Here is a 16,737-nt window from a genome sequence, read left to right on the forward strand (position 1 = left end):
TCGGGCTGTTAGTATCGAATTCCAACAAAATAATGTACCATGGGCATCGTAGCGACATCTTCTAAAAGCAAGCGAAAGTTTTAATTTAGTAAAATATAAAATAATATCAAAATAAAACTCTATTGGGACCATTTTTTTGGTAACACCTTCGTAGCTTCTAAAATTTGTAAGTCAAACGAATGCCAGAGCAAAGAAGACGGCTTTTGGTGTCGTTTGGTAACGAAATAATTATTTATTTTTATTTCTATTAGTTTTACTCCTAAATGAGTATGGGGGACCATTTTTCGTTGGAATTTTTCCGCGCTGAACAGGCGAGAAGTGAAATGCAATTATTAAATTTCCCTCATCCTTCTTTGCTGTGGCATTTATTTGGCTAGCAAATTTTGGAAACCACGAAGGTGTTACCAGAAAAATGATCCCAATAAAGTTGTATTTTGATATTATTTTATATTTTATTAAATTAAAACTTTCGCTTAATAATTGTTAGTACTAAACACTTTGATGTAATTGAAATTTTTTTAAGATAGGACAGTAAAACCTGAAATTAAGGAAGATTTTGTTGAAGGTGATCCAATGTTTACAGAGAGTCAGGTATCCACCTCCTTTGATCTGATAGACGTAAAGAATGAACCAGATGAGGATATCTCAGGTAAGATAAGTAATAACTTTCAGTACTAAACAGTTCTTCTTCTACGGCACTACAGTCCAAATTGAGCCTTGGCCTTCTTTATTTTTTGCCTCCACCCTTGTTTGTCTGTGGCTGCTCTTCTCTACACAAGGATCCTAAAAGTGCTTGTACGTTGCTGCTTACTGTGTCTTCCCAGCGCTTTCTTGGCTTTCCAATCAGTCTCTTTCCCTGCATTCTAGCGTTCAGTGTTCTTTTTGGTAGTCTATCCTCTCCCATTCTTATCACATGTCCGGCCCACTGCAATCTTTGTATTCTAATGTATATATTGGCTCAGCGGAAGCGGCATCAAGAGATCTGTATATATTTTCTCAGGTCTGTATATATTGGCTCAGCAGGGAGTAATGAAGAGCGCTAAAAGAAGGTCAAGGCAATTACAGTCAACAATAGGGTACAGGAATTTAATACCAGTGAGAATGGAGTGATTACTATATGCAGATGACCTAGTAATAATAGCAGACAATAAAGAGAAAATGCAAAAATTAATCGATATCTGGGTGGAAGAAATAGAAAATTTGAAAATGGAAATAAATGTAAAGAAAACGAAGTCCATGATAGTAACCCAAAAGAAAAGGGAAGAAATAAACCAAAAGATATTTAGGTGCAAAAATGAAATAATAGAAACAGTCTCGACGTTTGAATACCTGGGAGTAATAATATCAGAGGATGGAAAGCTAGATCAAGAAATCTCATACAGGACGAAAAAAGCAAATAAGATTTACTATGCACTAAATAAAACAATATTTGGAAAGGAAGAAGTAGATAAAGAAATAAAACTGAAGGTATACAATGCAATATCTGTACCAACTTTAATATATGCAAGTGAGGCATGGGTAAACAATGCAAAAATAGACAGTACAATAAACGCAGCGGAGATGAAGCAGCTGAGAAAAATAGCAGGAAAAACGAAATTGGACAGAATAAGAAATGAAGATATTAGACAAAGACTGAAACAGGAATCGATAATAACCAAGATAAAAAAAAAAGAAAATTGAAATGTTATGGACACATTAACAGAATGGACCAGGGAAGACTACCAAAGCAGGTGATGGAATCAAAAAGATATGGTAAAAGAAGGAAAGGGAGGCCAAGGAAGAGATGGATCGACCAGATTATAGAAATTGGACAGGAAAAGAAAAACACACCAACACATGAAAGAGTTAGCAAAGGACCGCAAGAAATGGAAGATATGGATAGAGGATGAATAAAACCTCCGACGCCCCTGAGGGGCATAAGGAGTTTCGAGAAAGAAGAAGAGAAGTATTCTAATGAAGTCTCACAGGGGTGTTTCCTTATAAAGTTGATAAAGCTCGTTGTTGTATCAAATTCTAAAAAATTCTGTTTTATCTCATGGGTCCTAGTGTTCTCTTCAGTACTTTCCATTCGAATGTGTCGAGTTTGTTTCTGGATGTTTGTTTCAGGACCAATGCTTTACTGCCATAGCATGATTTGCTATGGTTTAACACTTTGTGATGAAAACACTTTGATCTATTTGAAATTTTTTTTAAGGTCGGGCAATAAAACCTGAAATTAAGGAAGATTTCGTTGAAGATGATGTCAGATATACAGAGGCCCAAGTATCCACCTCCATTGATCTGGGGGAATTAAAGAATCGACCAAATGAGGATATCTCAGGTAATATAAGTATTCATTTTCAGTACTAAACATTTGATGTACCTAAGTATTTGAAATTTTTGGAAGTACATACTTGTTATCGTTTGGTATGAAATTTTGGCAGGTGTAAAATTGTATTGGGCGTACCTCGAAAATCGTGACCCGAGAGGTTACCTTGCGGTTACCCCTCGCGGTATAGGTATGTTACTTAAACTTATACAGGGTGATTCATTAAAAATGTCCAATATCTTAAAATCAGTATGGTTGTATATTGCAAGCGGGATTGCCATTCTGTGAATTATCATAAATAAATCCTCCTTTAGTATTTTACAGCAGTTAATAGCGATTATTTCATTCTTAGAGATGCTGATCAATAGAAAGCTACAAAAATAAAAATTACAGCGGTAATTTTTTTCAATAATTTCCCATCGTCAAGTATTACGTCAAATGCCCTTCGTTGCTACGCAAAAATACGTTCAGTGACGTTAATGGCAATTAATGTTTTTCAACTTGTCACAGAGAACACCAAGAAACAGGTTAGCAAATATTCAGCGAAGATATCAATAAAATATTAGTTAAAATGATTTAAAAAGACAGTTTTATTCATGAAATAATCTTACCGAATTACTCTCGAGCTCTTAAAAATTATCGATTTGTTTTGCCCTCGTGACACTTTGACATAATTTCACTCTCCTTCGGGTCGTGAAATTAAAAATGTCAAGGTGTCACTCGGGATACAAATCGATAATTTTAGAGCTCTCGTGTAATTACTACTGATAATCCTCTACAAGTACCTGCCTAATATTACCTTTCACATCCGCTGCCGTTGAGAGCGGCAACGTTGTCAACAAAATTTTCATTTAGTTTGCAGTGGCCCTATTCTCTGTACACTGAATCACATGTCTGAAATACGTTATAGACCTCAAATTATTAAGATTTAACCCAAATCACTTAAATAAAATATGGCTCCTTACTGAGTTACCTGGTATTTTATTTAAAAATTGAAAAACTATTTTTGCTCAATATTTTAAAACTGTTCGACATATCCTTGCCATACTTGGAAAAAGTGTAGGTACTATACATGCTACTAAATTATGATAAAAAAACGTTTCTGGCTATTACCAGAGGCGTACAACGAGGGACAGTGAATGGTTGACCCTGCCCAAATTCTACGCCATTGGCGGAATTCGTTTTTAGCGCAATTTTTCGATTCTTCAGTCTCCAATACTCTATGTCAGCGGTTCTCAACCTGTTGAGTGATGTACCACCTACAGTTATTTTTATTATTTTTGGTACCACCTGTATTTTTAAATTGTATTATCAATACTTACTAAGTACTACTATTTTAATTTTTTCTGTGTTTTGTGTACCACCGCCAATAATGATATGTACCACCAGTGGTACATGTACCACAGATTGAGAACCTCTGCTCTATGTAGATAATATACACTACACTCGTAACGATAAAGTCAATAGTTTTCAAGATATTTGAAGTTAAACATGTAACGACACAGATATTTTGATTAATGTATTGTGCCGCTTAATTTTAAACTTCAAATGTCTTGAAACCTAATGATTTTATCGTTAAGAAAGAAGAGTACCTATATTATGTATTCTTGACGATACTATCATTAGTTTTCGATATATTTGAAGTTAAAAATTAAGCGGCACAATACATTAATCAAAATAACTGTGCCGTTACATGTTTAACTTCAAATATCTCGAAAACTAATGACTTTATCGTTACGAGTGAAGATTATATTATTTACATAGAGATTATTGGAGAATCGAAAAATTACTCTAAAATAACAATGCCACCAGTGGCGTAGAATTTGGGAAGTGTGAACCATTTACTGTCCCCTGTGGAACACCTCTGGTAGTAGTCAGAAACATTTATCATAATTTAGTAGGGTGTAGAGCAGTGTTTCTCAACCGCCGGTCCATGGACCGGCGCCGGTCCGTGGAAAAATTTTGCCGGTCCGCAGAAAATATGTTGCATTTGCAAACCCCCCGCGAATTTCGCGCTCTGATACAGTGACATCCAACAGAAGAAGTTCGTTGGCCTGTGCACTGATGGAGCAGCTAATACTTATGACAGGAAAGCACTGTGGTGTTGCTAAAAAAATTCAAGAAGTTTCGTCCTCAGATCTCACCATTACACATTCTGTCATACATCGTCAATGTGCAACATTTAGCAACGAGAAATTTGTCACCAGGACTAAATGATGTTCTTTTGCGAATTTATAAAAATCGTGAATTTTAATAAGAACAGCGATTTAAATTCAAGATTATTTGCAATACTTTGCCAAGAAGTAGGGGCAGAACATTACTTGTAACTACAACTAATAACTATTACTTCATGCTGAAGTAAGATGGTTGTCTCGGGGCAAAGTATTGACAAAACTATTTGAATTACACACAGAAGTAAAAATATTTCTAAATGAAAAAAATCTTCATTATCGAATTATTTTTCCGTTACAGAATGGGTCGCAAAACTGGCCTATCTGAGCGACATATTTTCGTACGTTAACGATTTAAATTAAAGTCTTCATCTTCGGGGTAGTACAACAGATATATTTAATTTGCACAGCAAAATAGATGCTTTTAAGAAAAAGATTAAGTGTTGGTTAACGCAAGTTAAACAAAATAATTGTCAAATATTTATTTATTTATTTATTTATATATATTTACGAGCAAAGCTCATTGCAATAAAACATTACAGAAGATATGAAGAACTAACAAAATACAATAAGATACAATAAACACTACGACAATAAAGCAAGTCAAAAAGTAAAAATAACAGGTAAAGATATATAATCACAAGTTTAAAATATTCAAGAACATAAAACTAGAGGGTGCAATCCTTTAGCGTTTTTAAAAATCGCGAACTATCCGCAAAGAAATCCACACAATTGGAGCAAGCATTTGCCTGTCTAGAAACCCTCGAGATGAAAGAATTTGCAGTGAAGTTAGTTCTGCTGATGGGAGTATGAAACGTAGATCTTGAACGTGTGATTCTGGAGGGAATATGTAAACCTACTTCCTCCAGGAGCTCAGGGCAGTCGTGAATTGAATTTATAATATTATACAACATGTACATGTCCTTCTTTTTCCGTCTGCTTGATAAGGTGTCAATGTTAAGTTCTAGTTCAAGATACATATAATTATAGTCTCTACGGTTTGTTTTGAATGCGACGAACCTAAGGAATAGGTGCTGGATCCTTTCAATCTTACAGTTGTATGTCTCATAGGCGGGTGACCAGACGCAAGATGCATATTCCACGATTGGCCTCACCATTGCACAGTACAACAGTTTAAACGATCTCAACTGCTTAAAGTCTTGGGAGCATCTTTTAATAAAACCTAACAGTTGAAGCGATTTTGAGATGATATTGCTTATATGAATATTGAAAGATAGTCCAGAGTCAAGTGTAACTCCAAGATCTTTTATGGATGTGACTGTTGTGATATTTATATCACCTATTTTGTATGTGAAAGAGATAGGACTTTTCGAACGCGTGAATGAAATGTGAAAACATTTGCAGGAGTTGAGAACCATGTCATTGTTGCTGCACCATTCATTCAACCGATTCAAATCGGACTGAAGCCTTAAACAGTCGAATGGATTCCTAATGTGGCAGTAAAACTTAACATCGTCAGCAAATAAAAGAAATTTCGCATATTGGAAACAGTCTTTTATATCGTTAATAAAAACATTAAACAACAAAGATCCAAGATGAGATCCCTGCGGTACGCCCGAAGGGACAACTATTTCGTAGGAAAAATAGCTGTAGAGCTTGACGATTTGTTTTCCGTCCGCTATATTCTCCGCTTACTTAGATTTCCTAAATACCAAACAAGAATTAAATTATATAAAACGTAATGCAACAATTTGTATCCATTTACAAGCATTGTACGATGGGTTTGAAAAGCATTTTCCCACAGACATCGGTGTACCTACTTGAGAGTAATTTATCGATAATACAAATCCTTTCATTTGTAGTGTTAACAAAATGAATCAGGGATACAAAATGGGTAACCGAACCATGAGAATACTTTGCTACGCAGATGATGCAATCTTAATAGCCGAAAACGAAGATGACTTACAACGCCTACTACAAAAATTCAAAATAACCGCCGAAAAGTATAACCTGACACTATCCACAGAGAAAACCCAATTGATGTAAATTAGTAGTGGACGACCATATAATCGAACAGGTAATGGATTGTAGATATTTGGGTGTGGAAATATCTAGCGACAGGCATCTGTGGCAAGAAACAAAACAGCAGGTAACGAAATCAGCGAGAATATCTGATTTCCTGAGAGATATAATCTGGCGGAATAAATATATGAGCACCGAAAGCAAAGTCCGCATTTATAAGACATGTGTTAGAGCCGTACTGACATACGCAGCTGAGACAAGGGACGAGACAACAAAGACCAAACAAATAATCAGAATAACAGAGATGAAAACTCTAAGATCCATAAGAGGTATTACACTCACGAGATAGAATACGAAACGAAGACACATTGAGGGAGCTAGGCGTTCAAGACGTAGTGAGATGGACAAGAGCACGACGACGCATGTGGAGAGACCACGTAGATCGGATGGACCCTGAACGTATGGCGCAATGGGCGAAAACACAGAAGCCCAACGCCAAGCGACCCAAAAAACGATGGTACGAGAGCTGGAGCTCCGGATCGCAGCAGAGACTGTAACAGAAGAAACAGGACATAGTCCTATTACAAGAAGAAGAAGAACAAGAAGAAGAAATCCTCTCATAGAATATGAAAATCTTCAATTAAACAATGAAGGGACAAAACATATTTTAAAATTGGGTTCTGATTTGACGTTAAAAGTAAATTTTTCGACAATTACATCCAATGAATTTTGGATCAAAATGAAAGAAGAATATCCCACTCTTCACAACCAGGATATGAAGATGTTGCTTCCTTTTGCCACAACATATTTATGTGAAGCGTGATTTTCGACAATGACGACAACTAAAAACAAAGCGAGGAATCGGTTGTCGATAAACACGTGACTTCGATTAGCACTAACCAATTTACAACCCGAAATGGACACTGACAGAAGAAACAGACAATCACATTAAACTGTTAAAAATTTTGTGAAAATAGTTTTTGTAATTTTAGTTTTCAATAATAATTTACTAAACATGTAGGTAATACATATTTGAAAAAATTATTGGTCCGCTAAAAATTATCCTAAGTATTACCGGTCCGCTAAAAATTTTCCCAAATATTCCCGGTCCCTGATAAGAAAAAGGTTGAGAAACACTGGTGTAGAGTATCTACACTTTCTGCCACGTATGAAAAAGATACGTCGGTTAGTTTTAAAATACTGAGCAAAAATAGTTTTTAACTTCTTAAATAAAACTTTACTCAGTAACGAGCCAGATTTTATGTAAGTGATTTGGGTTAAATCTTAATATTTTGAGGTCTAGAATCTGCAACTCCAGATGAGTTACAACAAAGCAGTAATGTAACTTTATCCTTTGCTGCCTTAAATCATGGGGCAGTTTCTGTGCTTTTATAATACTCTGGGCTAATTAGCAAAATTCATGGAAAAGTTATTTACCAGCAATTTTATTGCTGGAAGCAAATTATAAGATCCTCCATATTAATAATATAGGTATGCAAAGTCCGCAGATAGTGTGCTACTTTTTTTATAAACAAAATGGCGCCGACAAATCGTATTTTTTTCAATTATTGCTCCATAACTCCGAAGATTTTAACTTTACAACAAAAACACCCAAATAAAAATTCACCGCAATTAGATTCTGCATAAAGATATGTTTTTCACGATTTGCTCCGACGAAAATTTTCCTCGGAAAATGCGGGTTTTCCTAACAAAAACTCTAATTTTCAAATAAAGTTTTAGGTAAGTAATTATTAATCAATAATTAAATAACTTAGTGACATCAAAGCTTTCTTGGTATAGATTGTAATTCCAGAAGCCGGTGAAAATTAAACGAATATTTTAGCAACAATTCAATTGTTAATTAACAATTTATGATCGCAATAAAAACCAAAATAATCATGATCCATTGATCAAACTTATAAAGATTATAAAGATGAGATGCTTATTTAATATTTTATCGACAAAATTTAAATTTTTCTTTTTTTTGCATATCCTTTAAATTTGAAAAAAAAATAGTTATAATACGCTGGTCTAATTAGTAAAGTACAAAGAAAGGTTATTTACCAGCAATTTTATTGCTGGAATCGAATTATAAGATCCTATATATTATTAATATAGGTATGCAGAGTCCGCAGATAGTGTGCTACTTTTTTTATAAACAAAATGGCGCCGACAAATCGTATTTTTTTCAATTATTGCTCTATAACTCCGAAGATTTTAACTTTACCCCAAAAACACTCAAATAAAAATTCATCCCAATTTAATTCTACATAGAGAGATGTTTTTCCCGATTTGCTCCGACGAAAATTTTCCTCGAAAAATGTGGGTTTTCCCAATAAAATCTCGAATTTTCAAATAATTTTTTTGGGCCAGTAATTATTTATTATAATTATATAGCTTAGTGAAAAAAAAAGCTTTCTTGGTATAGATTTTAAACTCAGAAGCCGGTGAAAATGAAACGAATATTTTAGCAACAATTCAATTGTTAATTAACAATTTACAGTCGCAATAACAACCAAAATAATCATGAGACATTGATCAAACTTAAAAAGATTATAAAGGTGTGATGCCTATTTAATATTTTGTCGACAAAATATAAATTTATCATTTTTTTGCATAATCTTTAAATGTTAAAAAAATTGTTATAAACAAATTAACATTTCTCAGAAATTGTTTATTATATTCTAATTTTAAAAAATACTTAAAATGCGTATTTCATAGGTCTTGAAAATGAATGCTTTAAAAAACTTTTCCAACTATTTGCAAAAAAGTTATGAAACAGCAAAATAAATATACGATATTTCCGTTGTTTATAATTTGTTTTAATTGTGTCAAAGCTTAAAAGTGAGTCTATGGTACAATCTAATTACTCACAAAGAATGTCAAAAATTAGTGCAATGTTTATATTTTAATCAAAGATTAAAAATAATTTTTTTGTAATTTTTAGCGCAAAAGTAGGCCTGATACAGAGTCGGAGCTAAAATGTTCACTCGAAGCGACTGACACGCAGCGTCATTTTTCACACTCCGAGTTAAAATTTTAGCTACAGTACTGTATTATTCTACTTTCCCGCGTGTAAATTACAAAAAAATATATTTATAATCTTTAATTAAAATATAACCATTAAACTTATAATCGATATTTTTTTGTAAATAATTAGCTTGTACTTTAAACTCACTTCTACGCTTTGAAAGAATTAAAAAAAAATTATAAACACCGTAGTAGTCGTAAGTTTTAAAGCATTCATTTTCAAGATGTTTGAAATGCGCATTTTCTATTTTTTTAAAACGTTTAAAGATTATGCAAAAAAATTAAAAATTTATATTTTGTCGAGAAAATGTTAAATAGGCATCTCATCTTTATAAGATTTCAAAGTTTGATCAGTGTATCATAATTATTTTAGTTATTATTGTGACCGTAAATTATTAATTAACAATTGAATTGTTGCTAAAATATTCGTTCAATTTTCACCAGCTTCTGGAACTATAATCTAAACCAAGAAGGCTTTTAGGTCACCAAATTATTTAATTAGTGGTAGATAATTACTTATCTAAAACTTTATTTGAAAATTAAAAATTTTGTTTGGAAAACCCGCATTTTCCAAAGAAAATTTTCGTCGAAGCAGATCGGGAAAAACACGTCTCTATGCAGAATTTAATCACGGTGAATTTCTATTTGGGTGTTTTTGTTGTAAAGTTAAAATCTTCGGAGTTATAGAGCAATAATTGAAAAAAACACGATTTTCGTGCGCCATTTTGTTTATAAAAAAAGTAGCACACTATCTGAGGACTTTGCATACCTATATTATTAATATATAGGATCTTATAATTCGATTCCAGCAATAAAATTGCTGGTAAATAACTTTTCCCAAAAATGGCCTATTCTCCGATAATCAGCCCAGACTATAAATGAATGTTTTATTTGGCATTCTCTTCCAAAACAGTGCAGTTTTGTCAGGTGAATATCCTCCACCAGCTATCAGATTCGCAAATTCTTCTGGATATGCTAATGGATAGTGTCTGCTAATGCCACTTCTCCAACTCTAATCCACTAGGTTCTTTAAAATGTACGTAAAACGCTTTAAATTTTATTTTTTCATTAGTCCACTTACTGACGCTTTGACAAAGGATATCGAATGCTTTATATTTTAGGTATATGTATGTACCGATGTATCGATTCGATCCGCGAATCTTCTTCTTGTAGTACCGTCTCCTATCGGAGGTTGGAGCAATTTTAACTTTGTAGTCTGCAGCTCTGAACAATTGTGTTAAACTGCACCCGTACCGCTCCCTTAAATTTCGCAATCAGGAAATCCTTCTACGTCCTAGATTTCTTTTTCCTGAGATTTGGATTATGAGCATTAGCAGGGAGTACTTTTCGCCTCTCAATATGTGGCCTCGATATTCCAGTTTTCTCGTTTGTATTGTTTTTATGACTTCACATTCCTTCCCCATTTTCAGCAAAACATCTTGAATTATCACTCTATCTGTCCATGGTATTTTCCACATTCTCCTGTAGCGCCACATATCGAATGCATCAATATTTTTGATGTTGATCTTTTTCAGTGTCCAAGCTTCCGTACAACAGTACGGAGAAAACATAGCACCTTAACATTCTCGTTCTTAATTTCAAATTTACGTCCCGGCAGCATAGGAACTTTTTCATATTGATAAATGATTGTCTCGCTATTTCTATTCGCCTCTTAATTTCTCTTGTCTGGTCATTAGTAGAGTCCTTTTCATGAGCATTTTTCAGTGCGTCACAAATGATAGAAAAAAAGGTAAGTCCGTGATAATACACATTTATGATATTTATTCTAACATGACATTTTAGTTAAATCTGACAGTTATCACATTTTACTTGCAATTTAGCATAAAAACAAATCAATTTTGTTTATTGCATTTATAAAATGGTATTTTCTTTGATTTGCATAGTCTTATAAATTGTACAGATTATATTCGTAGATATATTATATAATTCGTAAATAATTTTTTCTTCGAATATAGCGCCATCTATCGACAACTAGAATAACTAGAATAAATGTTATAAATGTCTGTAATCACAGACGTGACTTTTTTCTGTCACATACAATTTAATGTGTTAGAAAGAAATCGAGAAACTGTGATGCACTGAAAAATGCTCATGAAAAGGACTTTATCAGTGAACCAAACCTCTAAATATTTGTAGGACGTAACTCTTTCCACTTGCTTATTTTTTGTGGTTCAATTCACATTGGTGTATATCTTCTTCGTTACAATCATAAATTTAGTCTTTTTGATGTTCAATTTTACACCATACTTGTTGGTATGAGTGTTTATGTTTTTCAGCAAATACTGTAAATTATAGGTTATCTGTTACTATTAGCGTGTCATCAGCGTATCATATATTGTTAATTAACTCTCCGTTAATGTTCATACCAATGTTTGCTCTAGGAGCGCTTCTTACATATTGTTTCGCTATATATTGAATAGTAGTTCAGAAAGCACACAACCCTGACGCACACCTCGACGAATCTCAATTTCTTCGGTTAACTCATTATCCGCGAATAAATAAATCTTATTCCGCGGATATTTGCTCCGTGTATAACTGACGCGACACCTAGCGTAGTCGCCTGACATTTTTGGCTACCACAATTTGACGTTAAGCATATGATACACATGTGACATATTTGACGTTAATATGTAATATTTATTTACCATTTTTGGTAAAATTTGTTATACAAACAGTGACACTGACATTAAAAAAAATCGCCAAAATTGTCATATTTCGCCGATACGGACGCTGGCATAGTTTCGTGTATCTCCACCATGGTCACGCACGGAGTGAATAGGAATTGGGTGATTGGGTCGCATTTTTTCAATCCGCGAATAGCGAAAACGCGAATGAAGGAAGCGCGAATAAAGAGCTTTTACCGTTTTTCAGTCATAAGATACTATTATCAAAATTTTCTTTTCTATTAGATTCTTTTGAAATAAAAAAATATATATTCAAGTTGTTTTTTAGGGTTTCTTGGAGAGGAAAACATCTCGGAAACTACGAAAACAATACTTGTAAATTCATGTGATGAGGAACAACCAATGCTTCGACCTATTGAAGAAAAGACAATAAAGTGTGAAATTTGTTTTAAGCAGTTCGCTCACAAGGGGGCTTTGAATACACATTTGAAATTCCACACAGGAGAAAAACCTTACAAGTGTGAGATTTGTTTAAAACAATGTAGTACAGCAAGTAATTTGAAAAAACATTTGAGAACTCATTCTGGAGAGAAATCTCACAAGTGTGAAATTTGTTTAAAGCAGTTTAGTCAAGCAGCTGCTTTGAAAAGACATTTGAGATTGCACACTGGGGAAAAATCTTATGACTGTGAAATTTGTTTAAAGCAGTTTAGTTATTCGTGTGATTTAAATACACATTTGAGATTGCACACTGGGGAAAAACCGTATAAGTGCGAGATTTGTTTTAAGCAGTTTAGTGATTCGAGTAATTCAAACAGACATATGAAATCGCACATTAGGGAAAAACCTTATCAGTGCGAAATTTGTTTCAAGCAATTTATTGAAGCAGCTACTTTGAAAATACATTTGAGAGTGCACACTGGAGAAAAACCTTATAAGTGCGAGATTTGTTTTAAGCAATTTACTCAGGGAAATAATTTGAAAACACATTTGAGAGTGCACGCCGCGCCGTTTAAAAACCTCACAAGTGTGAAAGTTGTTTAAAGCAGTTTACTCATAATAGGCGAGCGGCGGCAACCCCTAAAATGACGATATACCAACCACGAAAATCAACTTTCAGGTAAATGACCAATTTTGGTCATTCTTTACGTTTTCGAGGTCGCTGAATCCGAATATGAAGTTTATTTTTATATAAAATTGGTGGAACATTATCAACAATTATAGGTCTGGATCCCGCGTATGAAAAAAAAGTTGATTAATAGCAAGCTGAAAATTTGTTAATAGCTTAAGGGTGTCTAGTCGGACAAACTTTGATATATGGGAACACTGGAACAGGAGAAGTTTTAATTGTGGAACAGGTTAAAAATTTGGAACGGTCAGACCACGAAAACGGCACATGTATTTTGTCCGACAGAACAGACTTAAACTCTTCGAACGGAGATTAAACTCTCATGCAAAAATCAGACTGCTATTTATCACCAAATGGGCGTTTTAATGAGTGGAACATGTAGAATATGTTAAATGACAGGAATTATGACAGGTGATAAATAGCAGTCTGATTTTTGCATGAGAGTTTAATCTCTGTTCGGAGAGATTAAGTCTGTTCTGTCGGACAAAATAAATGTGCCGTTTTCGTGGTGTGACCGTTCCAAATTTTTAACCTGTTCCACAATTAAAACTGCCCCTGTTCCAGTGTTCTCATATATCAAAGTTTATCCGACTAGACACCCTTAAGCTATCAACAAATTTTCAGCTTGCTATTAATCAACTTTTTTTTTCATACGCGGGATCCAGACCTATTAAATTTTATGCAAAAATGCGAAAAATCAGTTTTGATGATTTCTCAAATTTAACTCGCTGTATCTTTGGTCGCTGTAAATATTTGCTTTTGAAAATTTTACTGTATCATCTTTAATAAAATATTTAGATAAAAATGAGATTTGTCCTAAATGTTTGAAAAAATTAAAAGAGAAGTTGTTAATTTTGTCGTCAGATTTCGTTAGTTTCATGTTTACTTAAAAAAGTTGAGTGACAAACTTTATAGTTTGTAATTTTGACCAACACAGCATTAAAAAGTTTTCCGGAAGTTTCACGAAGAAGTTTTCTGGAAAATTTCAAGTCAAAATATGCCATAGGAGAAAAGATGTGACTTTATAGACGTGTGGGACTCCCCCAAAAAATATTTATTTCTCGATATACTGACCACGGTGCGGTGAATGGCTAATTTTGGTCATATTTTATGTTTTTTATGGTGCTGAAAACCAAAATAACCTTTATTTTGAATTTTAAGTGGGGGAACATTGTCAAAATCTCAATTTTACCCTAAAAATAAAAAAAAAATAAATCACGCTTTTCTTAAATTAAAATTTTCACCATTTTTTCCTATAAAACATTTTGTTCACGTACTCTATATTTTAACATAAACTTGATTAAAAAGCTAAATTTCAAATTTTGTCACTTAACTTTTGCGATTAAACTTGTAATTCAGGAATATGCCCCTTTTGTTTTAAAAAACTCATAACTTTTAGTATAATAAGAGTGAACAATTAAAATAGGTCCCATTGTCTTCAGAAATGTAAGAGCTATATACTTAAAAATTTCAGACAAAAATATTAAAATGTAACAGAGTTGTAGCGAATTAAAACCAAAAAAAAGGTGATTTTTTTTTATTTTTAGGGTAAAATTGCGATTTTGACAATGTTCTATCATCTAAAATTCAGAATAAACCCCATTTTCGTTTTCAGCACCATCAAACACATACAGTATTACCAAAATTAGCCATTCAACACACCGTGGTCAATATCTCGAGAAATAAGCGTTTTTTTGGGGTGTGCCGCTCGTCTACAAAGTCACATAAATTTTTGGGTCAAAACGGCAACAGTATTTTCCAATCCAATACATAAATTTTTTCCTATTGCACATTTTGACTTAAAATTTTTCAGAAAACTTCTTCATGACTTATGTTTTAATGCTGTGTTAAAATTATAAACCGAAAAAGTTTGTCACTCAACTTTTTTAAATAAACACGAAGCTAACGAAATCCGACGACAAAATGTTTAAAAATTAACAACTACTCTTTTAATTATTTTAAACATTTCAGAAGAATCTCATTCTTATCTAAATACTAGTAAATACTTCAAAGATGATACAGTAAAATTTTTAGAGGGAAATGTTTACAGCGACCAAAGATACAGTGAGTCAAGTTGAAAAATTATCAAAATTAATTTTTCGGATTTTTGCTTAAAATTTGATTGTTGAATATGTTCCACCAATTCTAGATAAAAATAAACTTCATATTCGGTTTCGGCGACCTCTAAAACATAAAGAATAACCAAAATTTGCTTTCTATTTCTAAGCCTCAAATTAGGGGTGTGCCGCTCGTCTATAAATATTATTTGGATATGCATACGAACGTCCACACTGGCAAAAAACGTTACAAATGCGAAATTTGGTTTAAGCAGTTTAGTGATTCGAGTAATTCAAAGAGACATATGAATTCGCACATTGGAGAAAAGTTATAAGTAGAAAATTTGTTTTAAGCAATTTACTCAGGGAAATAATTTCAAAACACATCTGAGAGTGCACACCGTGGAAAAATCTCACAGGTGTGAAATTTCTTTAAAGCAGTTTGCTCATAAATATTATTTGGATATGCACACGAACGTTCACACTGGCAAATTATTTATTTATTAAGCGCATCAGGTCTTGTAGGCCTAGGGCTAAAATGTTTACATTTTTGATTATATAAATAATAAATATCTTAATATAACTTACATAACTTATTAATTTTATTTAATTACACTTCAGTCTTTTTATACACTACTTCACCACCTCTCTCGATCTCCTTCTGTCCAATGCTAGTTCTTTCCATCTCTCAATGTTAATTTTCTTCAGGTCTTCGTACACACTGTCCTTCCATCTTTTCCTTGGCCTGCCTTTCCATCTCTTTTGTATTGGTCTTCGTGAGAGTAGAATTTTTGGCATTCTTTTACTTCCCATTCTCTCGATGTGCCCCAAACATCGTATTCTCTGTGCTTTGATCGTCGTCGTGATCGTTGGCTCTTTATATAGTTCTTCCAATTCTTTGTTGGTTCTTCTCCACTGACCTTCTATTTTCACACCTCCATATATTGCTCTTTGCATTTTTCTCTCCCATCTTTCTAAAAGGTCTGTTTTTACCTTGTTGAGCTCCCATGTTTCGAATGCATATGTTACTGTAGTTCTGATAACAGTCTTATAAATTCTTATTTTTGTTTTTCTTGATACGTATTTGGATTTCATTAATGTGTGTAGTGCTCCATATTTTTTATTTCCTTTAGCTATTCTTGCCTGTATCTCCCTTTCCTCATGACCATTTTCATCTATTTTGGCTCCCAGGTAAATAATTTCTTTGGCTCTTTTGAACGAGTATGTTTTTTCTCCTTCTATTTGTACTATGATGTTATTTTCTTTTTGGGTCTCTCCCATTATCATATACTGTCTTTTCTTAATTTGTTTTAAGTCCCAATTTTTTGGCTTTGTTATTATGTTTTTCATTAACTTTTGTAGTTCTTTCTTGCTTGTTGCTAATAGTATCAGATCATCTGCAAATGCTATGCAT

General features: G+C 33.3%; 1 protein-coding gene across 3 annotated transcripts in view; it reads left to right on the forward strand.

Moving 5' to 3' along the window:
- Nucleotides 1-16,737, forward strand: part of LOC126880404 (zinc finger protein ZFP2-like) — an 82,774-nt gene that overhangs the window by 23,892 nt on the left and 42,145 nt on the right. For 2 of the 3 annotated variants that reach the window (XM_050644240.1, XM_050644241.1), the window contains exons 3-4: nt 524-649; nt 2,195-2,320. In XM_050644240.1, the coding sequence (XP_050500197.1) occupies nt 524-649; nt 2,195-2,320 (252 nt within the window). Of the gene's footprint in view, nt 1-523; nt 650-2,194; nt 2,321-12,465; nt 16,000-16,737 lie in introns of those variants that run through there. The other variant, XM_050644242.1, reaches the window with a different exon arrangement.

The sequence above is a fragment of the Diabrotica virgifera genome, chromosome 2 (assembly GCF_917563875.1).
Source record: "Diabrotica virgifera virgifera chromosome 2, PGI_DIABVI_V3a".
NCBI classification, from domain to species: domain Eukaryota; kingdom Metazoa; phylum Arthropoda; class Insecta; order Coleoptera; family Chrysomelidae; genus Diabrotica; species Diabrotica virgifera.